Source organism: Halichoeres trimaculatus, unplaced genomic scaffold (genome assembly GCF_033239565.1).
Source record: "Halichoeres trimaculatus isolate MK-OKI-2021-1 unplaced genomic scaffold, fHalTri1.1 fHalTri1_scaffold_13, whole genome shotgun sequence".
In the NCBI taxonomy this organism is placed as follows: domain Eukaryota; kingdom Metazoa; phylum Chordata; class Actinopteri; order Labriformes; family Labridae; genus Halichoeres; species Halichoeres trimaculatus.
Genome location: NW_027437191.1, coordinates 34546416 through 34571917, shown reverse-complemented (window position 1 = coordinate 34571917; position 25502 = coordinate 34546416). Strand labels below are relative to the sequence as shown.

Genomic DNA, 25502 nt, shown 5'->3' with positions numbered 1-25502 from the left:
TCTCGTTGCTCCACCCTGACGTGACGTGTGAGGGTAAAAGCTGCCCTGTGAATGTAGTCGATGTGTTTCTGTGTCTTTCTCCGCCTCCATTCTCACAGCTCTCTGCTCTTTCCTGCGCCCTTATCCAAACTGTACTTCCATGTTTTATTTATTAAGTTCCTTTCTCTCTAAAAGCTGAATGTAAACTCTGCATTCCTCAGCCCTGCTCTCTGAGCTTTCCCAAACCATCCAGCACCCAATAAAAAAAACCCCCATCAATGAACGGTTTTCAGAACATCCTCATAAACAAAACATATTCACAGCCTCGTCGTCGGGACACGGTCACCTCACGTGAACCATGAGCGAGACGTTTATGTTTCTGACCGTTCACATACTTTGATACTAACTCAAACAAATACTTTCAGTAACCCAATCAAACATTTTATGAGAGACGATAGAGCCAAATGTTTTTGTGTCATGTATATACGAGCTCTTTACTTTCATTCAGCCATTCTACACCCCGACCTCTCACTGAAAATGTCCATAAAAGTCGTCAGCAGTCGGATATTTATTAGTGTTTCCAATTCCTTTCATTACTCGTCTACAAACACGATATGAGAGGAATTACTGATTGAGCTGTGTCCGCTGCTGTGTTTTAGCTGCTGTGTTTTAGCTGCTGTGTTTTAGCTGCTGTGTTTTAGCTGCTGTGTTTTAGCTGCTGTGTTTTAGCTGCTGTGTTTTAGCTGCTGTGTTTTAGCGTCTGTGTTTTAGCTGCTGTGTTTTAGCTGCTGTGTTTTAGCGTCTGTGTTTTAGCTGCCGTGTTTTAGCTGCTGTGTTTTAGCTGCTGTGTTTTAGCTGCTGTGTTTTAGCGTCTGTGTTTTAGCTGCTGTGTTTTAGCTGCTGTGTTATAGCGTCTGTGTTTTAGCTGCCGTGTTTTAGCTGCTGTGTTTTAGCTGCTGTGTTTTAGTGTCTGTGTTTTAGCTGCTGTGTTTTAGCTGCTGTGTTTTAGCGTCTGTGTTTTAGCTGCTGTGTTTTAGCTGCTGTGTTTTAGCTGCCGTGTTTTAGCTGCTGTGTTTTAGCTGCTGTGTTTTAGTGTCTGTGTTTTAGCTGCTGTGTTTTAGCGTCTGTGTTTTAGCTGCCGTGTTTTAGCTGCTGTGTTTTAGCTGTTGTGTTTTAGCTGTTGTGTTTTAGCTGCTGTGTTTAAGCGTCTGTGTTGTAGCTGCCGTGTTTTAGCTGCCGTGTTTTAGCTGCCGTGTTTTAGCTGCTGTGTTTTAGCTGCTGTGTTTTAGCTGCTGTGTTTTAGCGGCTGTGTTTTAGCTGCTGTGTTTTAGCTGCCGTGTTTTAGCTGCCGTGTTTTAGCTGCTGTGTTTTAGCTGCTGTGTTGTAGCTGCTGTGTTTTAGCTGCTGTGTTTTAGCTGCTGTGTTTTAGCTGCTGTGTTTTAGCTGCTGTGTTGTAGCTGCTGTGTTTTAGCTGCTGTGTTGTAGCTGCTGTGTTTTAGCTGCTGTGTTTTAGCTGCCGTGTTTTAGCTGCTGTGTTTTAGCTGCTGTGTTTTAGCTGCTGTGTTTTAGCTGCTGTGTTTTAGCTGCTGTGTTTTAGCTGCTGTGTTTTAGCTGCTGTGTTGTAGCTGCTGTGTTTTAGCTGCTGTGTTTTAGCTGCTGTGTTTTAGCTGCTGTGTGGTGCGTTCAGGGTTTTGCTCTGACACACCTGACAGAGGTTTTCCCTGTGTCCGTGCACACGTGTCTGTTTGTTCATGCCCCAGTCCTCTGATCTGCCGCCTGCCTCATGTTGTTTTTGGTTTGTTATCAGAGAGACTCCTCTCCTCTTCCTGTCTCCCACAATCAGCCGCTGTGGTTATCAGGTTGCACAAGAGGCCGAGCAGAGCTGGGGTACCTTACACTCCCCTGTCTGCCCTCTCTGTCTCTTTCACCCCATTGTGTGTGTGTCTCCCTTCCTTTCACTCCCTGAGCTGCTTTCATGTGCGGCCTTGAAGCGATTTCACAGCTTCACTTGTTTTCTGTCGTTTCACTTTGTTTTCAGCGCTCCTGAGGCTGCCAGGTTGATTAATCGGTATCTTTAAATTCCTGTGTTTGCTGTAAGTTTTTTGTTTTCATGTTAACGGCCCAACAAATGACTGAGCGTTCATTCAAACAAAAATCCCAACGCCAGAAACATGCTGACTTTAAGAGTAGGGATAAACTAATCATCAGCATTTTGAAGCATATCGGCTTTTTTAAAAAAAAATCTGACGATGAGGAAGAAACAACTTAAAACTGGATTTTTTTGGCTCTGATGCAGCCGTCTACTCTGTCTGCAGCATTGTCCCACCCACAGTACTAATTAGATTGGTTACAAGCAAAGTCATGGCTTGGGTAACAGCCAATCAGCAGTGAGAGCTGTGCATGCACAGGGCGCACACACTCTGCAGAGAGGAGAAACGGTTTAGCAGAATGAAGACGCTCCAGAGAGCAAAAATATGTTTCAAAGGCAAGTTTAGGAAGACAACTCTTTTGAAATTGTAATCAACATCCTAATCACTTTTTTTTTAAGTTTTCATGTAACTTTTTAAGACAGCTGCTGAGCCTGGGAGCTGTTCAGTAACCATGTGCTGGAAGGCTTTAAATAAAGTTAAGTGTTGGAGTTTGTAGGATCCAAACTACAAAAAACTGAAACCTAATCAAGTGTTTTTGTCTTATTCTATGTAAAAATGATCTTATTAAACTTGATATGAGCCACACTTAACTGAACAGTCCAGAAAACTGTTTTCTTTCAAGTAAATTAAGGACAAAATGAGGTCTGAATTGCTGTAACAAGTAAAAAAAAAAACTGCCAGTGGAAGAAGAAAAATTTGCCATTTACACAACAACAGTTTTAGGGGATAACGCAAAAGTTTTGTTGCATTTCACCTTCGTGTTTACACGGAAACAGCGTTTTAGCCGACCTTAAACGCAAACTTTAAAAAATGGCCTCCAAAGTGGATTTTTCATGCATCCAACAGTCCATCAGTCCCGTTGTTAGGATGGTGGTGATCTATCAGATGATCGGCCCAACTCTACTTCAGAGGAAATCTACCAAAAGCTGCTTCAGGACAAGACAGTTATAGCGCCACCTACAGGCCTGGCATGCTCACTACAGCGTTTTCAGCCCCTCAGCGTTTCCACATAAACAGTTTTTTTTGCATTTTAGGATGAAATGTTGTTGTGTACACGGGGCCTGAGTCTAAAAAGACATTTCTGCTGAAAATAAGACAAAAACACTTGATGAGAATTTAAGTTTTTCTAAAGCAAATTTTGACGCCAATATTTCCAAATTTTACTGCAAATGAATATTGCCTCCAAATGTCTTAGTGTACTTATAGCCGTATCAGCCCTGTAGAAAAGAAGCATTTTGGGTCGATCGCTAATTAGGTATACCCTAGCATTTGCCAAATTGTATTTTTGCTGTCAACTTTTTCAAAGACTTTAAGTTTAATAAAATAATTTCTAGCTTGTGTGTGTGAATTAGTGCTGCACGATTTGGGGAAAAGGTGCGATTTGCGATTAGGTGGACAATATTGCGATTGTGCTTGCGATTTAATAAAAAAAAGTTGTGTCATGATGAGTCTACAGACTTGCATGGAGAAAAATCGGAATTGCATGTGCTGACATTGTGATTGTGATAATCGTGCAGCCCTAGTGTGAATGTATGTATGTGCCTGTGTGTCTGCTCAGGTTCTGAGTTCAGATAAGTGTTAACGGGGATTTTATTGTACCATCTTGATATTTACGGTCAAATGTTTAGATTTCCGTTTGTTTTAAAACACATTTTGTCACTACAGTAGATAATGTTTAGAGCAATATTTACTTACGATCATTGAAAGTGTGTTTAGCTAGCTAGGTATCTAACTAGCTACCTAGCTAGCTAGTTTGATACTTTACTTATCCTGAGGGAAATTCAAGGTCTGTATGTTAGTTTTACTTTTTTTTGCCACTATTGAACCAAATTTACTGATATTTTTACAAATCAATCAATCTTTTTTTTTACAGCGCTAACTTACGTTATCTCAAGACACTTTACAAAAACATTCACAGGTCTTAAGTCAGTAATGTTGATAAAATTTTATCAGCAGAAACCCAACATCAAGACAAGAAAAGGCGTCTGATCATCTCAATGAGTACATGAGCGCAGCACTTTGCAGCATTTAGCAAGTTATGTTTTTCTGTCTGGATGTTATTCCCCACTTTTGTAAATAAAAGTTTAAAATGTGGCAGAAAAACAGAATTTGCAGCCTCCATGTTTCTGATCACGTCAAAAGAAACATGCACAAAAATGCTAACTCTGCAGCTTCTTGTGTCTGTGTGAACGCAGAGTCACAAAGGATTGAAGCATCCCTCAACAAGGTCAACGTTTTCTCCTCTGCATCATTTCACGTTACTCACTAACTTACAAACTAACTAACTAAACACAGGATGACTTCATTAAACAGCTGATTATTCAGGTTACTGATGCTGCAGTTTGTGACATATCTCTGTGTTTTAGGCGTTATAGGGTTACCCTCCCCTGGGTGTCGTGACATATCATGAAGAGAGCAGGTTGCTTTGTGCGGGGCTCGGGTCACGGCCTGATAAATATTTAGGGAGGGCGTTCAGGCCCCTGCAGCCCTCCCAGACTGAAGGGACACGACCGAAACGGCAAAGAAAATAAATAAACGCAGCTTTAAGAGAAAGAGATGGACAGAGCAGGTCATGGATTAAAAATCTGGATTAATTTAACTCAGTTAATCATTGTTTGATAATTACCATGATTTTAAAATCTCATAATCCCATTTTGATCGGCACATAAATAAATGAGTGATTTTTATAAGCTTCATATATTTTCCAGGATCTTTGGACAGTGTTTGGGGTTCAGAGGAGAAATATTATTGCTGGAAACACACATTAGTTTCATGTTTGGACGATTTTACAGTGAATTTCTTTGCAGCTGCTCACACACAGGCTCGTTAAACTGCTTTAACGTCTTAATTTTGCGTTTTAAAAAATGTAAAATGATGTGTTTGTGTTTGTTGTGTTAAGGAAAAGTGAAGTATGTTGGTATGTGGGTGTGTGTGAGCGTGTGTGTGGTTTCTGTGCAGGTAGGTGTCCTCCACGTGTTGACAAAAGGATTAGTTAAGGATCAAGTAGATCTCACAAAGCCATGAAGACATCTGCAGACACACACACACTCACACACACACACACACGCTGTAAACTGACCCCACACAAACAGGCTTACCTTCTGCCACTGCTGGAGAAACAGTAGAAAATCCCAGACACAAACACACACAAACACACTCAGTGCTGCTAACCCCGCTGAGCACAGACACACACACACTGTAAACAAACAGTACGGACACACACGTATGTCAATAAACACACACACCTTCAGCCAGCGTGTTGTCCTCAGAGTGTCCGTTCAGGCTGCTCATGCTGGAGATCTGGCCGTTTTTCTGGAAACAGAGACAAAATGAAGAGAAAATGTCTTAAAATCAACTTTTGATGATCAGTTTTCTCCAGACTGTAGCCAGGAAGGAATTAGCATAGCTTAGCAAAAAGATTATATCAGTGAGCCTTTAGCATTTGGGCGAACAGGTACAGCGTGCCCACCTTAAGCTTTAAAGGTGGAGTCTGCAGAATTTTGCTGAGAAATAAAAAGTCAACTTTCACAGTTCGTGTGTCAGTGTCTGTGTCTGCCTCCAACCCCCCCCCCCCCCCCCCCCCCCGGCCTGGATGTTGATGTTTTGGTTGTTTCAGAATGTTTCTGGGTAGAGAGTTAGCGTGGCTACATCAGCCAGTCACAGAGCACCCAGTGCAGCTGTGACTTTGCCTGTTAATTAGTGAGTGGAAGAAGCTAATCAGAGCAGCTACGCTAGCGGACGTAGCACGGAGGAAGAAAAACAACCAAAGTGAAACGAAACTCCAAACAGATAAAGCTTTTTCCTAAATGAGGGTGGAGCTCGGCTCGACTATCAAGAGCAGCACGGGATGAAGGGAGACGTGAGATAGCTTTCTGCAAACCAGGTATGTGTCAAACACCCGTGATTAGCTTGTGCTAACATGCTAAGTCAGGTACACAACTCTCAAGTCTCTCCCACGTGGAAACATGATGCTGCAGGTGGTTGCTGCGAAAGTGAGTATGTTCATGATGTAGTCACAGTCAGAGGCTGTGGGTGTGGGCTGCAGCTGGCACTGAGCCAAAGAGGAGGAGCCCAGTTTGAATGTTGCGTTTACAAACAGTTAACCAAAACTCCTGCAGACCCTATATTTAATACCTTTAAGACTAAAGACTTGTAAAAACAAAGGACAGAAAAACAATCATCCCTCTTGTAGTGGCTGTTCAGTAATAAGTCATTTAAGCAGCTTGTGGTAGTTTTGGCAGTATCGGCAGGTCGGTATCAAGCCCTGCTGAAAAAGGAAATCAGTGTCTCACTGTCTCTTACCCTGTTTCCTGCTCTGACCCCTGTCCTGTCCTCTAAATCAGGGTTTTTTAAACTTTTTAAAACCATGGAGCAAGGACCCTCTCATGATAGTAATGTCAATTAGCATCATTATACTATGTAACAATGGACTGTATGTACTTTAAACAATAGAATTAGGCTCCATTTATACTTTCCAAGTAAATCATTTTTGAGAAAATGTTGTTTCTGAGGTATTTTTGGGTTGGTGTTTTTTTTTTTATCATTGTGCATTACGAAGTGATAAACATGTCGCCATCATATCAGAGCTGATCCCATGGCACAAAACTCAATTGGGTGTGAAAATTTGAAAAAACAAACAAACAAACCGCTAATTTCATTGGTGCAAGAGATCCCGATTTGTTGATATGCTTTTTTTCAGTGATAAAGCACATTTTTACAATTGTTTTTGAATTATTACACCAACCCCTAAGCCCCTTTATGGACCCCGGGGTGTTGGGACCCCACTTTGGGAATCACTTCTCTAAAAAAAAAGGTAAAACAAAAAAGGAAGAAAAAGCCTGAAATCTTTTTCTTATTTTTTTAAATAACTTATTTTTAAAAAATGTGAGAAACCACTGTAAAACATATCTTATAAACAAACAGTTTCAGTCACCAAAAAGCATCAAATAAAAGCCTTTTTAACCAATTATCACGTGTCATGAGCAGGGAACTGCCGGGCTGACGTCCTCTCCTTGTATGGTGTGTTTGCAGCTATGTTAGAAATCTGTAAATGGATTTTATTATCCAGGGATAAAAGCACTGAGTTAAGACCAAAGTTGGGTAAATTCCCATCAGGTCACATCCACAACACGTCATTAAAGTCATTCGTTCCTTGTTTAGTCAGGCACTTTAATCCACAGCCTGTAGAAAGCTCCAGAAGGAGCCACACACACATCCTGCAGTAAACAGGGATTTTTCCCGTCCCAGCGGCTCACAGCTCGACTCACAGCTCGACTCGCAGCCTCTTATCGGAGGATCTGAGTGAGGCTCTCCTGTCGCAGCCCGCTCTACCTGACAGCCGAACAAAAGCAGCCGGCTCAGAGCTTTGTCTGCTCCGACCAGGACGGAGGCAACCAGAGCCTCCCCACAGAGCCGCTAATCCAGCTAATGGACCAGTCCGGCTCCATCCCCAGCAGCCCCAACTCCTCCAGGAGGGCCGGGAAAGTGACACCACAGAGGAGACGCAGGGGTCGGAGGAGGAGTGGGGGATGCAGAGAGAAAGTGGGGAGAGGACTGTAACTGTGTGGGCAGAAAATGACTCTAAAAGGCGAAGGTGTGGCCGGATAGCTCCATGTTTAAAGAGTTAAACTGCTTTTACTGACTTTTCTGACATCCTTAAAGTCTTCCTCTCAAAACAACAAATACTTGAGGCCTTTTCCCTGGGTTTTATAAATGAGCTGAACAATAAACACAAACTCTGATTGGACTGCGAACCAGAGAAAATCCCAAGGAGAAAAACTTTGGCCCTGTTTACACAAAGTTTCACTTTGGAGTGGGTCATTACTTTGTCTGGCTCATTTGTTGGTCATGGACTCCAAACTTTTTGTGTCTTCATTGATATTTTTACTACTTTTCTCCTGTGTTTGTCTGGAGATCCTACATGTAACCATGGCTGCATTGTTTACATGTGAAATCAGCTGTTAGCAGCCTGTAGCATGTCATTGCTAACTGGTGCTAGGCCAGATGTTTCCCACAAGGTGAGGAGAAGGAGGTGAGGACGACGTGCTGGTTCTCAGTTGTGAGCTAAGAAGTGACGACATGGACCTGTCCTTCCATCCATCGTTATTGGGAACGAAAGATCTATCTCCAATAAGATGGACGAGCTAGCTGTGCTAACCCAGCAACAGAGGGAATACCAGAGGGCAGAGTAGCATCATGCTATTCACAGACATGGCTAACAGAGCTAACAGCAGACACCAAGGCCACATGTGAAGAGCTTCACCTGCTGTGAGCAGACAGGATCCAGGAGACAGAGACTGAACAGACTGCTGAAGAAGCTCAGTCCTGGACCCTGTGGAGGTGGAGACTGGCTGACTGGACAATGATGGACAAGCTGTCAGCATCTATTTTCTTATGGAGCTTTTTACACTTTCTATACACTTTCTTACTTTGGTTTTCTTGATTGCTGCTGTGACTTCAATTTCGTTGTACTTGTTACAATGACGATAAAGTTATATTCCATTCTATTGAATTCTATTCTAAGTAGATTTGGGCCGATCATCTGTAAAGCTGGGACGTTATCCTTTTGTCCTGATTCGATTCTTTTACAATTTGGGGTGCTGATTTTATTTTAATCGCGATTCTTTAAAATTTCCAATTTTTGTGATTTTTAATTTACTTTTTTAAAACCAGACCAAGAGAAAAAATTGAATGACGTCTAAAGACTATATCTGAAGACGTACTTTCACAAAAAATGCACATCAAGTGTGAGTCCGTTTTTAGAATTAATTTGGGGGATCCGACATCTCAACTTTTTCTAATCCAGTTTAAAGAAAGAATAAAATGAAGAATCAAAATATTTAAAAAAGGTGATTTATGAACAAAAACTTCACAATTTAAATTTTTTAAACAAAAAATCCCAATACTACAATCAGTTTTTTTGTCTCCTTCCCCTGGTAACCTGGTGTGTTGGTGAACGCTAAGAGCAGAAGTGGAGCAACAGATGCTCATTTAGTTAAAGACAGTCACAGATTCAGCAGATTGAGCAGCACAAGCTCAACACGGTGGATCACCACCATCCTGACAACGGGACTGTTGGACTGTTGGATGGGCGAAGTGTTTCAGGAAAAATCTACTTTGGAGGCCGTTTTCAAAACTTTACATTCCAGGTTGATTAAAACATGGTTTCTGTGTAAACGAGAGGTTGAAATGCAACAAAACTTTTGTGTTTCATCCTAAAACCGTTGTGGTAAAAACAGCTCCTTACACTCTGAGGGCAGTTTTGTTATATTTACATTAAAGTCATGATTTAACTCATCAGATCACGATCTATCCTATAAATGATCCTGCCACTATCAAATTCTGTTATGTTATTGAAACAAACCATTTTTACCCTTATTTCCTCATAGGACAGCTCATCTTTGATTGGTTTAACTCCTCTCACCCAGTGGGGGGTGGGGGGGTGGGGTCCAATCAGTCCAGTCCTTTTAAAGCCATCAGGGTCCCTGATCAGTTTTTGGTGTGTGAACCATCAGCTGACCTCCAGACCTGCAGCGACCCACCCACCCTCTGGTCCACCTCATGACTGGCATTCCCTGAATACCTCGCCCTCTTCTACAACATTCCTCAGACCCCCCCCAATCAAGTCCAGTCCCCATCCCCAACACCTGACTCTGCCCTCTTACTTCAGCCCACCTCCCAAAAAAAAACAAACCCTTTGGATGATACAGGATGATTGTTCATCTTCATCATCCACTGAAGGGAGTTTCATCTGTTGGTCTTTAAGTTCATCCTCATCAGTCTCACCGTTTAAAGGTCTGAGGAGAATAATCCTACATGTGTGAAAACAGTCGTAAAAAGCGTTACATGTCCCCAGAGGAAGAGATGTGAAAACTGATAAACTGCCTCTGGTAGTTCCTCTGGTTCCAGGAGACTCAAACTTTAACAACGAGAAGAGTCGGAGAGAAGACAGATGAAAGTCTGCTCTGCACCTTAGCTTGAGGCTATTAGCTTTAGGCTACGTTAGCTGATGCTAGCATGAAATATTAGTATCCTGCACCAAACCATCTGCAGATCAGCTGCATTTCAGGTTATAACACGGCAGATTATATAAAGAGGGAGGGGAAAACATGCACAGGAAGACAGACAGTCTCATTTACTTTCATAGGAGCTGTTAGCCTCAGCTCACCTGGATTAAAGCCACTGAGGAGCCACAAAATCTACTTTATCTTCACAATAAAGACCAGAAATTGTACAAAATTTTAAACACAGTAAAAGTCTAGAGACTAATTATCTAAGTTTTTCGTGGTTATAAAATTGTACGCAATGTCTTAGTTTTTTAGTCGTCTGAAGGTTGGAGGTTCTCGCGGGATTTCGAAGTAGCTCGATACTTCAGGACAAAAAAATTACTCCTAAAAACAAGAAAAAAAGTAATCTGAAAACAGAAAAAAATTACTTATAAAAACTGAAAAAATTATAACAAAAAACAAACCAATAAAAAAATATTAATCAGAAAAACAAAATTAATTACCACAAAAAAATTACTCATAAAACCAGAAATAATTATAACAAATAAACAAACCAATAAAAAATATAAATGAGAGAAAAATAAATTAATTACCACAAAAAATTACTCATACAAACAGAAATATTAAAACAAAAACGAACCAATATAATAATTATAACAAAAAAACATAAAAAAACATTTATCAGAAAAACAAAATTAATTACCACAAAAAACAAACCAAAGAATAAATTACTCTGAAAAACCTGAGTTTTTTTTTTTCTTCAAGTGAATGCAATACGCTTCTGTATAAATTAGAAACATTTGCAAAATTTAAAATTTTTAAAAATTTGCCAAAATTTTATAAAAGAAAAAGAATAATTATTTCAAGGTTTTGCTAAAATTTTAGAAAGTTGTGAAATTATCAAAGATTTGGAATTTCTTTTCAAAAAACATGGAATTTAAATAATTTGCAAAAAAAACATTCAGATATAAAAAAAAAATGAAATTCGCAAAATTTTCAAAAATTTGCAAAAACTTTAAAAAAAAAATTTTTTTCCTTACTTTAAAAACATGTCAGAAAATTGAAATTTAAAAAAAATGCAACAATTAAAAAAAAATGCAAAAACCTCACAAAATGTGAAAGCTTAATTGAAAGAGTGATGCATATTTAATTCAACTAAATGTTAACGCAGGATTTTATTTAGTGTCAGTGTCTTTAATCATTAAAACCTTCTGTAAGAAAAATAAAATTCTTTATTTCAATAACATTTTTCAAAGATTTTTCGGCAGCGTCGGCAGGCGTCAGGCACAGCTTTTTTGTGTTCCCACGGGCAGATCATACTAATCGGGTGGTTTTCAGGAGTTTGGTGCATGTGTGAACACAACATAGGGGAGGACACTGTCATGGTTAAAAAGAGGTTCAGTGTAAATGGGACTTTAATCCCTCGATGTAAGCTCTGAGGCTCTGAATCATTCAACCACAGTCTTGCTTTAGACTTTTAACCTTGTTTAGGATCCTTTTCCACTAACATCTGAAGAAATAACCTCTCTTGTGACCCTTCGTAGACACTACTGAGAGCTTTGTTGGGGTCAAACTACTGAAATTTCAATTTCTTTTTGGAGGGGACTGAACCAGAGCTGGCCCCAAAAATGAAGGAACATCTTTCCCTCGCTCTAAGAAAGGACAAGCTGAGGTCTCGCTGCCAGCTCCTCAGTCCGTCTGGCTGCAGCGGTTTGCCACAGAAACCTAAAGACAGACTGGGGAATGCAGCAGAGAGCTTTTAAAGATGGACGCAGGAAACAACATCCACTTAAACAAAACAAGGAAACAGCAGGAAGGTTTCTGTCTCTGCTCTGCTGACTAATTTCATCTCACTGAGTTTTTACTGCAGATTTTTGGCACCACAATAAAACAGGACGATAAAAATAGATGAGGCACGTACACCTGAACACCTGAACACGTCTGAGTGGATTAATGAAGTCGTTAGGTAGAGCTGCAAGCTGTGCGCTCACTCTGAAACATAAAACTGTGAAGGAGACCCACGTCCAGTAAACTCATACTCCTTTTTGACTTAACTTTTCAGGCCTTTGACTTTGTTTTCAGTCTCATGTTTGTGAATCAAAGAGGGAGATGACCCCTCGAGTGTGAACCGTCAGCCAGCTCATCTGTGTGGCATTTACAGTAAACGCTGAGTCACCCTTCAGAGCAGACTAACAACAAATCAATGCCCTTCATATTTAAAGATCAGGCTGACGAGTTGCTCAATATTTCCTCACAGTCAACATCTGCAGCTCCTCTCTGTGCCAGGCTGAGCGAGCCAGGTCGGATACATTTAACTTGTTTCAACATGAGCTCTCTCTTCTTTGTCCATTTCATGTAATTTTTTCGTCTCTTTTTCGTAATCTCTGTATTTTGAGTGGATCATTACTTTGTTTGGCTCATTTGTTGGTCATGGACACCAAACTTTTTGTGTCTTCAGTGATATTTTTACTACTTTTGCTCCTGTGTTTGTCTGGAGATCCTACATGTAACCATGGCTGCATTGTTTACATGTGAAATCAGCTGTTGGCAGCCTGTAGCATGTCAGTGCTAACTGGTGCTAGGCCGGATGTTTCCCCACAAGGTGAGGAGAAGGAGGTGAGGACGACGTGCTGGTTCTCAGGTGTGAGCTAAGAAGTGACGACATGGACCTGTCCTTCCATCCATCGTTATTGGGAACGTAAGATCTATCTCCAATAAGATGGACGAGCTAGCTGTGCTAACCCAGCAACAGAGGGAATACCAGAAGGCAGAGTAGCATCATGCTATTCACAGACATGGCTAACAGAGCTAACAGCAGACACCAAGGCCACATGTGAAGAGCTTCACCTGCTGTGAGCAGACAGGATCCAGGAGACAGAGACTGAACAGACTGCTGAAGAAGCTCAGTCCTGGACCCTGTGGAGGTGGAGGCTGGCTGACTGGACAATGATGGACAAGCTGTCAGCATCTATTTTATTATGGAGCTTTTTACACTTTCTATACACTTTCTTACTTTGGTTTTCTTGATTGCTGCTGTGACTTCAATTTCGTTGTACTTGTTACAATGACAATAAAGTTCTATTCAATTCTATTCTATTTCATTTTATTCTATTCTTATTCCCAACACTGTTGATAAAGCTAGCTAGATGCTAGCTTGATGCTAGAATTTCAAACAGATCAACACCTGCATGGTAAGAAGACATTTTCCAAACTTCTTCTAGAAATTTGTGTAACACTGACTGTTTTTTTTTTATGCATAAAAACTTTGCACGTACCAAAAATCAACTCTCTTAAAAAGCCCTAATTAAATTTAATATGACTATTTATCTACTTTAAGAATGCACATTACATGCAAAATTAAGGGTTTGATCTACAACATACTGGATATCAGAATAACTTTTTTCTGTTTGTGCCAAAATGTGCATAAACTTAAACTCTCAGCTTTCTAAATGACAAAAACAAACTGCTACAGCCTGAGGAGTTGGTCAACTTTGTGCTAGCAGAAACCTCCAGATCAACGCTAAACACCTCCCACCCATTCGTTTATGTGAAGACTGACCAACAGCTTCAGGATCAGCTCTGAAGGAAAGATTAGATTTTCTTCTTTGCCAGTTTTCCTGTGATCTTCTCTAACTCTCTCTGCTTTCACTTTTATCCTTGGTTTATCTCCGGCTCTGATTTCCTCTTATCTGCCTCTTTCATTCTCTTCTTGGCTGCAGCCTTTTACAGTCAGCGGCTCCAGGAGGGAGAGACGACCCGCTGTCCCCCTAAATCAGCCCACAAAAGGCGGCCGAGCAGATTTATACCCCTTTAACCCGACACATGGAGGAAGAGGAGGAAGAGGCTAATGGAAGAGGGGAGGCTAAACCAGCGCTCACATGCAGAGACCGACTGGAAACGCCCGAGAAGAAAGGCTGAGAGAAGCATCCAAGAGGAGCCTTGTGACCTTTGTAAAATCTGATTCTTACAAAATGAAACGTGGAGGCTTTTCTTAACTTTGTTAGAAGCTGCAGGAATAGTTCAAAGGATCCTGAAATTAAGGGTCAAATTGATTTAGTGGCTCAGGTGTACGCAAACAGAGAGGAAAAACCCTGCTGCTTTAAAGTGGGCTTTCTTTTCCTCTCTTCACGAATACAAGAAAAGAAAGCACAGTTATTCTCAGTAAAGTTTAAGAAGAGCCTTCATCAGCCTCAGGATTACCCCAAACGAACATACACTCATCAGCAGCATCCCAGCAGGAGATAACAGGCTTAAAGACGCTCTGTGGGGTCGCAGTTTGTCCCTGACAGTTAGCCTGGCGACCTCTGACCTCTGAGGTGTGGACTGAACCTCCGAGCAGACGAAAGGAGTATAAGGGCCACGGGAGGGGAGTGAGGACAGATAAAAACTGGGAGGAGGCAGAGAGAGAGGAGGTGAAAGCAGAGATGTGGAGATAGACGAGAGCGGAGACGAGAAACAGAAAGCAACTGACTTTCCTTTCAGGGGTTACTAGAGTTCATTCTGTTCAAATCTGATCTCATTTCATTGCTCCTAGAGGTTCCCGTCCCAAGGAACGTCTCTATTTTATCATTTCCAGTTCCACCAGAGAGAACATGGTTTCTTTTCACGTGGTTTATTCTGAAGTCCACTGTGAAGGAACTCATGCTGCTGTGGTCTGCTCCTAACGCTGACCAACGCGGACCAACGCTGACCAACGCTGACCAACGCTGACCAACGCTGACCAACGCTGCATACCCACCGAAAGCGTTGAGAGCGAATGTATTTGCCCGTCAAGTCAAATCGCGCTGTGCCGCGCTCGACACTCGAGTTTTAAAGCTGGTACAAATATGCAAAAAAACGCTCACTGCTCGCTATGGCTTCGTTGCACGAAAAGTCCGCCATCTTCATTTCATCGTCGAACGTGGTTCCGATCACCACCATCGCTGCTCTGCACCTGCTGTGGAGAAGTCAGCTGTGGGCTAGGAGCCGACGTCAGTACTGGATGTTGCTACCCTACAGAGACAGTGTGAGCTCGGTGAGTTCCACCGTCTCTTGCAGGAGCTGCGTCTGGACAACGGCCGGTTCCAGCGGTACTTCAGGCTGACTGTTGCCCAGACCAGGGTTGGTGCCAGGATCTCCCGCCTGGATACCAACCACAGGCACTCCATTCCAGCTGCAGAGCGCCGGTCCATCAGTGACGATCTCCAAGCTGATAGGCTGTCCCGGCGCGTCAAGACGCTCGCTCGCTCAAAAAGCTCAACTATTTCAACTTGAGCGTCAAGCGTTGAGCGTTGAGCAGCGAGCGTTTTTCGCTGGAAACGCTCAACGCTGCTCTATTCTCGCCCCGATGCAGCGTCAATTCGTGGTTTTAAATTGACTTTGTATGTAATATCAACGCGCTGAAAATTTGTGACGCTTTCGGATGGTACACACTGTAACACTGACGGCCACTGAGTGCTGCTGATGGCTGGGTATGTCCTGCTCTGTTCTTTTCTCTGTTCTAATCTCCATTGTGACATCACATTCTGTTGTGACGTCACGTTCCATTGTGACGTCACTTTCTGTTGTTGCCTCTTGATCGTTTAAGTTTAAAACAACCAATGAGAGCTTGGATGTTCACCTGGTGTAACAATGTAACACAAGATTAATCTCATGAATTTACAAGAATTTAGATGTAAATGGGAATACAGTTGTTTACACAATTAAATTTTGGAAGTGATTTAAGTTATGTTGAAAACCAAGTTTTATTCTGAAAGGTTGCATCAGAAAAGCAGCCATCTGCCTGTGTAAAGAGGATAAAATGAGCGCGTCCACTTAATTAGGTTATTCTTATGTTAATCAAAATGAACTTTATCTTCACAAAAAGGACTAGAAAGTGTATACTGCTACTATGATATCGTACATAGTTAAAATCTAGTGAAAAATGATCTAAACAACAAGATTTTTGAATTTATGTAATTGTACATGCAATGTCCAATTTTATTATTTTAATATATATTTTGATAAATTTGCAAAAAAATGTGACATTCCTTAAACTTCTAAAAAAGATTGAAATTAAACGAATATGCAAAATTTTAGAAAATTTTGAAATGTAAAAATTCCCAAAATTTTCATTGTTTATAAAAATGTTTATAAAAATTCCAAGTATTTTTTGGTATTAAAATTTGCAAAAGTTAAAAGGTTTTGAAATTTAAAAAATAGCAAAAAAATCAAAATTTTTGAAAAAAACACTTGAATTTGGTAACATTTATTGATAGTTTGACCTAAGTTATCTGATTTTTTTTATTTGATGTGGTTTCCAGTTTTTCTGCAGCCAGACTCAAACTGATCCTTGATGAACAGCATTTTTACATTATACATTATAATTATTTGTGAAACCTTTGCTAAGGTATAACTTCACAAGATGCTCCATGTTTTTTATGTTCAGGTGGCTGCTGCTCTTCCTCTGATAGCCTCCCTATAGAGTAGACTTAAATAATCGTATTCTCATAAATCTCTGACTCTATCCTCTTTTAACATTAGTTTGACTTTTCGTTTCAGTGGAGCTCTGTATGTTTGGAGCGGGATCAGAGTAACAATCTGACATAATCCACCAGGAAACTATTTAAAACAGGTTAAAACGAGCCATGAGAGGTATTTGGGATAAATATTTCATCTATGTCCAACAGGAGGTTTCAGGGCCTGTGTGACCATTATGTCTCCCTCCCCCTCACTTCACGTCTGCTCGGCCCCGCCAGCCCCCAATCTATTATCCCTGACCCCCACATTCAGAGCATACCAAAGATCAAAGCCTGACAAGACCCCCGAAGAGCACTCTCACTGTTTCCAACGTCCTTTAACTCTGCTCAGGTGCTCCCACCACAGGTACCTCTGCTCCTCTGCTCCTCTGCTCCTGTGTGAGGGTCTGCAGCCATACGACTCTGGGATTGTAACCCTGGAGTCAAATAGTGACAGTGACGACATAATCATTTAGTGGACTTATGTCTCAACAACTTCCTTTGTTTTTTGATTAGGTCGGCAAAAAAGAGACTGGAGAGATGGGGCAGAGAAAGTCAAGATGATGAGCAACAAACAGGTTTGACTTTGTCAAAGTAAATTTACTGGAAATCTTCTCAGAGTGTATCGGAGCAGTCTACTTCACACAACCAGAGACGAGACTTTTACTGCAGTATGAGAGTTATTTGGCTTCACAGCTGGGAAACCATGAAGAGAAGTAGGTGACATGGCATGGTCTCAAACAGTAAATGAGATATTAAATATCATATCAAATCAACAAATCCGGCTGTTTTTCCAAGATCTGCTTGAACATCTAAGAACTATGGTCATGTCCACACGTTGCCTGGTATTTGGGAAACCACATGTATTTTCATATGTGTTATACGTCCACACCAAACCACAGTTTGACGAAACTAAAAATGATGTTTTCACTTCAGTCAAAGTGAAGAATTTGGAAAACTGGTTTCATGGTTTCGTGTAAACACTTGGAAACAGAGTTTTTGGTTCTCAAACGCCACAGCTGAATGACGGGACTCACTCTGATTGGCTGGAACAAGTTTCACGTCCAAAAGAAACTGACAAATATAGGTTTGAAATGTCTCAAGCCTTATCTGTGGATTTGCCCGCTGTGTGGGGACAAAATTAGTTGTAAAAGCGAACACCTGGGGGATTGGTCGTTTTTGAAAATGCCCAGCTATGTGCGAACAGGGCCTAGGGGGCCATTCCCTCACCAGCGTAAAGTATTGTTGCCTTTTGGCCTCTTGTTTACACTGAAATGGCGTTTTAGCCAACCTGAAATGCAACCTTTTAAAAACGGCCTCCAGAGTGGATTTTTTTGTGGAAACGCTGACGTCACGGTCCACTTTACACATCCAACAGTCCTGTTGTTAGGGTCGTGGTGGTCTACCATGTTGATGTTGATTAATGTATTCTACTAATTTGACTTTAACTTAGGCTCTATTTACAGAATTATACACTTAACTACTTCTAACAGTAAATAACAAGGGGTGCACCAATCACTGATCTTTAAAAAGCCTGACCTGCCAATACCAGTTTTAATTTTTTATAACCGACAGCATACATCTTCAATTTTCCAATCTTATTTGATTGAAAATCCTTGAAGAATACCTGTGAAAAAATACAATCTTTATGTTGTAACTTAAACAACCAATAAAGTGTCCTGAGTTTAGGTCTCAGAGCAAAAAGCAACATTGGCTGGCTGTCAGACCTCCCTGGAAGAATATAAGATCAGGTTCATATGTAACGATGGGCCGATTGCTGATCCCCAAAATTAAGGAAACCAATAGGTGTTTGTCTATGAATAACACAATGTTTTTGGACCATTAAATTACAAGTTACAGTAACTTACAGAAAAGAAAGGGCCATTCATTTTAAGACACAGTGCGTTACTAGACGTTAAGATTTTAAGTTATTACAATGTTAAAACATGAGCTAGTGCAAGGATGGACAACCTGTGGCTCACAGGCCACATGTGGCTCTTTGCCTTTCGGTGTGCGGTTCTTCGATACGTTCATAAAAAGATATATAAAGTAATGAGGAGCCGTGTGCTGATCAATCTAAACTATTGATTTACTGATGCCAAAGTTGGCTTCAGTATTGATCAATATTTGGGTGTACAGATGGATACTTAAGTTTCAGTTTCTCATCTCCAATATGAATTTAAACATAGAAATGCATTAAATCTTGCTTTGAAAATTGGAAATGTATTTATTTCAATTTATGCCATTTTGTTTATGTGTGAGAGGAAGAGTGTTTATAAGACCACTTGTGTTACGTGGCTCTCTGTTGTACCGCAGTCATTTTTGTGGCTCTTGGTCTCTGACTGGTTGGCAACCCCTGAGCTAGTGCAACTTCCTGTTGGGTGAACACAAATTAAAATTGTGAGTCAAGCCAACTTAAGAAATTCAAGTTTGAGAGCTGAACTCAAAATTTTGCAGAAGTTTGCTGCCTTGCTTTTTTAAGTTTTCTCAACTTCTCTTTTTTTGCAGTGCATGAAGAAAAATACATCTTATGGCACAGCGTCAAACAGTTTATGTGATATCAAATCAAGAAACACAGCTGAATATCTGTGTGTGATTGTGTGTGTTCCTCCTGTAAACTGAGTGACCCTGCAGCTTCAGACTCTCACACCTGTTCGCTGACGTTTTGGGACGACAGCTCAAACCAGGTTCTCCTGCTCTACCTACATCAATGCATCAGTGACCTTTGACCCCGCGTCTCTATACCTCCCACCATTTGTCTGTTTTTCATCACCTCCATCCCTTCATGTGCGCGGCTGCTACACTCCAACAGCAAACTGAGCCAAACAACAACAGCAGCAGTGTGGACGCAGGAAGAGACCCCCCAGGACACGATCACAATCAGGCCGCGCTCTCCAGCGTTTGACCCCAGGGGCCTGGCTCTCTAACGGGGCTGTAATAACAAATACCCTCCCTCTGCTGACCCCCCCCCCCCCCCCCCCCCCCCCCCCCGCCTCGTCATGAGTCTCTGAATATCTCTGAGCGCGATAAGCATCAGCTCCAGAGTCACAGCGAGAAAAGAAGATGAGTGGAGAGGGGGAGACCACGAACGTGGCTTTAATTAGCCAGATATTCAAAGCAGTTTTTCGTGGCTTAAAGCCTCAAATTACTCCACGATTATTGCCTCGTTAATGTCTGTAGGCCTGATCTGAGTTACGCTGAAGAAACAACACTCAGGATTAAATTCGTCACGTCAACTCGAGGCTATCCAAACAGTTTGAGGAGCAGTTTCCAGCCTCAGATATTTTTGGAAAGTTAGTCTGCAACCCAGGATAATGAGTGTAATCTGAGACTGTAAATCCATTAAAGTGAGGCATGAAGTTAAACATGAAGAGGAGACGAGATGAACAATAAACCCGGGCTGCTGACCTTAATCTAATTCTTATAAACACTGATAATAAAAGTCTGAGCTGTGCTGCAAACTTTCCTGGACATCATGAGCATTTTCTGTTTATGGACGTCACGTGTTTGTTGTTAAACTGATAAATTTAGATTTGAAGACTGAGAGGAGGAGATCAGGGTTTATTTAACCTCTAGATACAACGAGCAAATATTTCATCAACATGTTTGTTTTCATGACGTTAAAGCTCCTGTGAGTGTGGTTCAATCAGTGTTGAATTTAGCGCCCCCTGTAGACAAAGTTGTACCTTGCTTCTTTAAACCGTGAAAATATCAGTGGAAATCTTTCGCATTCAGAAATTTCAACAGAGGTATTTCCTGTTGAATGTTTGGGAACAATTCAAGTCACTAACACAGGAAGCTAAAAAAAAATGTTTTCACTGCAGAAATAAATGTATTACAGCCTGGTACATTTTTTTTTTTTTTTTTTAACTCGGCAGTTTAGTAGATAATTAGATCATGAGTTCGTCCAATCAGAGGCACAGTTCAGCTCACGTGACTGACAGGCGCCTTTTAGCTGTTAGCCAAGCCTGTGTCACTTCTGATATGCTCACAGCAGCCAATATGCTTCAAAAATCTGTCCCAGAAACAAGCGGCGACATCTCAGAGTCTACCTCAATTTTACAGACTATGGCAGTGATTCTCAATTGGGGGTTAGTTTACCCCTATGGGTATGGGGGGGTACTGCAAGGGGTACTTATCAAATGTTAAAAAAAGGCACATCACAACATATTTTTATAATATCAACATGAAATAGGGAACTACTTACAAACAGAAATTATTATTTGTAAAATAACTTGACTAGGGATGGGAATCAAAAACCGGTTCCTGTTGAGAATCGTTAAGAAATGTTTCAGACCATCAATATCGTTAGCCTTTGTGCTTAATGATTCCCTTATCAATTCTTTACATTGTGCCGGAGCCGCCTTTCGTCGACTATTCTGCTGCAGCTAGCTTAGCTTAGCAGTTAGCTAACGTTTCCCAAGAAAACTCTGATTCAGGATTTTCAGCTTGAAATTTTCCTGAAGAACTGACTTCATAAAGAAATGTTCATCACTCTCTCTCAGGAGATTCATATTCAGCACATTCAACATGGTATAAATCACCTTATTTACCAAAATAACAACACAGTTCAAGCTTGATGCTAACGTATATGGGAAACTGCATTGATATGCTAGCAGTTAGCATACATCAGTATAACAGAATTTCAACTTTCATCACAGAAACATATCACATCAACTCTTTGTAAAAAATACTGAGAATTTCAAATGCTAAAAGCTAACAGGCTAATGAAAGGCTAATGGCTGACTTCATAACTACAGAAAGGTTCCAAACAACTTAAACTATTGCTATAACCACTTTGAGACACTAGATGGCCTACTTGAATTATTGATATATTACAACACAGAACATCAACGTCACACTGTGTGAAATTTTGACCTGTTTCTGTTTAATTATGCCCAGAAATATCCAGACTCAGGGACCAATTACGTTTTATTCACTTACAGTATAACCTCAATTAAATGTTGTTGACACAGAAAACCTGTAAAGATACTTTTTGTACCAAGAAAATTCACAACAGGACTTGATAAGGGAATCAGTATTGACAAAATCTTATCAATTCCCATAAGAAAAGATAAAAATAATCAGTTCATTTAACCCCTACCAGGTGAAAATGGTAACAATTATTTAAATTCAAATCACTTTCTAGAAGAAAAAAAATAAATAAATAAAAATTCATGATGGGGATTTTGAACACACATGGAGGCATGGACATAAATATTGGTCTATTTAATGACTAGCTAAAAAATTACCTATAGGAGCTTTAAATCACATAAAAGTAAAGAAATTAGATGCATTTATTTTTTTACTTTAATGATTTATTGGTTCGTCCAGCTAAAGTCAGCCAAAATCCTTTTCCCACACCCATCAGACACAGTGCAAAGCTAATACTCTTCAAGCATTTAATTTACCATTTCAGCTCCAGTTTTGGTCACCACCACCCCCTGAAAACAGCCACTGAGGCAAACTGTCTGTTCACTGCTCCAGCTTGGCACAGCAGGATTTAACATCCACCTCTCTGGCTGCTAACTCCTCCAGCTAACTGCGTTTTCCCTTTGGTGCTGTTTGATTCTAACCTGGTTAGAGGAGACGTGAAAGAAATCAGCTTCAATCAGAGATCTCTTTTCGGGCTCCTGGTCTCATTACCTCCAATCGCCTGCAAACGGATCAGGAACAGTGTATGATCTTCAGCCTGCTGATGCAATTATCGAGTTTAAGAAAAATGTGCATGGCTTCACCACAAACAGGCACATGCCCTGGCAGTTTGATCAAGGCCTGTGACGCAACAGGTGCGTGATTTGGTCAATCTGGGAACGTATGATCAGGGGAAAAACAAAAAACGTGAAAATTAATGTGATAATGTAAAAATCTGCACCACTAACAACCGATGCAGCTGGTTTGAGGATGAGCAGATCCTCTTTTCTCCTGCTGTGCCGTCGTGCCTGAACAGAGCGTTTGGTTTGCAGTTTGCAGGTTTTCAGCGAGCATTTGTTTTCACTTTAAAACAAACACAGCCGTTCGCTCTGAGTGAGTACGCAGTGACCACCTGATCCACTGAGCATGTTTGTAATTACCCAGAGACCGCATCATAAGAAACCACTTCCACAGAGCAGACGCAGCGTACAGTAAACAGCAGTAAGTGGTTGGCAGTGAAAGCACTTTCCTCCTTAAGGCTTGGCCCTGACGCTGTCTTTAACAGATTTCATGACTCGATTAACGAGATTTGATGCACTTTTGGAAATCCTCCATCCGTGAAAAGGGACGTAAATCTTTAATTCATGCTATAAAGTAGAATCAGTGACATAAAGGCTGCTCTGTTTCTGGAAACACGACTTCAAACCTGGAGAATCTGTGTCATGCATTAACTTAGTTCTGCCTCATCTTTTGGCAGTTTTTCTCATTTCATTAAGTTTTCAGCTGCCAAACCAAACACACACAAAGAGCTTCGCTTGTTGAGCCACTTATGGTGCCTAGTTATGAAAAACGTTGTAACCTGAATCATCCTTCAGGATTTTTATTGAACGCAAATTTATCCAATCTGTGAATTCAGGACAGCAATTCTGCAATTTTGCAACATATTTGTTAATTTGACCGATCATAATAGTTTGACCCGCCCCCTCGAGTTTAACCAATCATAGCAGTCAGCTATTGTTCCTGCAAATTACACCCCCTAAACATACTTGAAAACTCACAAAAATTGGCACACACCTCACAATCCCAAGAAATTGCGATTTGGTACTAAACATGACCCCCCCACATCCCATAATAATCTCTCCAGAGCCAAAAAACCTCAAAAACACACAAAAATGGCTCTGGCTGGGGCTCTGGGTGGAGGTGTTTTTAGCCTATCTCCAACAGGAAGCCGGCAATTTGCCTTTCAAAATAAGAGTTTCAGAATTTTTACCCTTACTGCCAAAATTTATCTTCTTCGAAACCAAAAATTGTACTGACTTCAAAATTGGCTCACATGACAGACCAGACCCTGCTCTACAAAAGTTGTTCAGGAAGTTGTTATTTCGGGCCAGGTTTTCGAATGGCGAGCCCTCAAAGTCGCCGACCGCCCAATGTTAACGGATGGGAGAGCAGCCTTTGGTCACGCATTTGGGCCTCTAGGCAAAAAAGTTAAAGTCGCACAGCTTTAATACTGACATAGTTGTATTCTTAAAAAATGTCCTACAAGAAAATCTTATTTTAACACAGATTAGGTCAACATTCTGGCCTACAGGATGAGTAGTTTGTTCATTTTGGGAAATTGATCCTCCCCTTGGGCTGCTGCACTTCTGTGATGATGTCACACACTGATTAGGAATTCCATGCAGCTGGTGATGTCATTCAGCATAGCAAAGGATACGTTGCCATGGTATCAACTGACTCCCCGACATCCCATAATATTCTCTCAGAGCCATTAGACTCACTTCCACCCTATGAACACCAAAACAGCCCTAACTGGGGCTAGGAATGTCGTAGAGAGATGAAACAAACACCAAAATGTTCGTCTTATTCTGTTGGAGGGAAAACCGGCAGGAGCCCGAGGACCCGTCTAACGCTGCTTGCAGCTTTAATTTTAAACATATACTATAACCAGATAAGGAGAGTAAAGGTGAGAGGATACATCACTGAGTGACAACAGGGGAAACACGATAATTTCTGTAAGTTATCGGTTTTGGTTGACGTTGGATTAAAAATAAAATATTGAATAAGTAGTTCATTGTCTCTGCTTTGGCAATATTATCTACTATATTTTTTATTTCTTTTTTAAACTGCTTTTGTTTGTATTTGTTTCATCTTTTCTATACAGTTGTAAATTTTTTCCCTGTATTTATTTGTGTTTATCTTATTTATTTATTTACCACCATGTGTGTTTGACAGATAGTTTTGTATCTCAACCGCCGACAGAATGTTTCCAAGTAGTGACGTTTATGAGTAAAATATTAATGTATAATATTCAAATTCAATTCAATAAAAATAATTTTGAATAAGAATAAAATATCAGATATCAGCTAACACACCACATTCTGCTAATATATTAAAGCGTTAACATAATGGGCTGAAGCTGCAGAAATTTTTTTTTTGCACTTTTTGTGATTTTTTTTATGTTTCTTTTCGTTTTTGCTCAGTGCAGACTTTAGCTTCTGTTTTAAGTTGAACTTGATTTTTTATTATTATTATCATTTATTTACTGACTGTCAATTATGAAATTGGTCTATTTTGTCCTGGTTGTGGGTAATATTATAATTTTTTTCAAGAAGAGCATCATCCAGCTTTTAAGTTGGATTTATCTTTTATATTATTTAATTTTTTTTTATTTGAAGGCAATCGTCATAAATAAATAACAAGTTTAAAGTTTATATTTTTCATATTTTGAACAAGAAATTATTATTACATAAAAATGTGATAAGAGTATGCACCATAATACAATTATGCAATTATGTGCACAGAAAAAATATTGGTCTCAATCTAAAAAAAAATCCAATATCGTGCATCACTAGTTTCAATTAACTTAAAACATTCAATGCAGTTTAATTCTTACTGGATCTTTTTTTTTTTTCAAACTAATTTTACACTTTTTTTTATGAAAAAAGGAAATTACTTCCGCAATATTTGCTCACTACTGCAGTTTTGAAGCAAAAAAAAACATCTGAAACCATCTTTAATCCAGTCCAATCTCATACTGATGACGCTCATAGTACCATTTCTTTAGCTGCATGTAAACACACTGAGTGATTTTTTTGAGATGTGTTGTTATTTTACAGTTTATACCACATCATTAAATACTACAGGTGAAAGTTGTGGACCTTTAATCAGACTTAAGTAGACTTGTGGAAAACATGATGCAGACAGAGGGTTGTGTTTAGTTTAGTGTAGGCAAGTTTTTTATGCTATTGAGTGCT

General features: G+C 40.3%; 1 protein-coding gene across 1 annotated transcript in view; it reads right to left on the bottom strand.

Moving 5' to 3' along the window:
* Positions 1 to 25502, bottom strand: part of akap12b (A kinase (PRKA) anchor protein 12b) — a 77037-nt gene that overhangs the window by 31338 nt on the left and 20197 nt on the right. The window contains exon 3 of the mRNA XM_074684708.1: positions 5375 to 5441. Coding sequence (XP_074540809.1) covers positions 5375 to 5441 — 67 coding nt within the window. The remainder of the gene's footprint in view (positions 1 to 5374; positions 5442 to 25502) is intronic.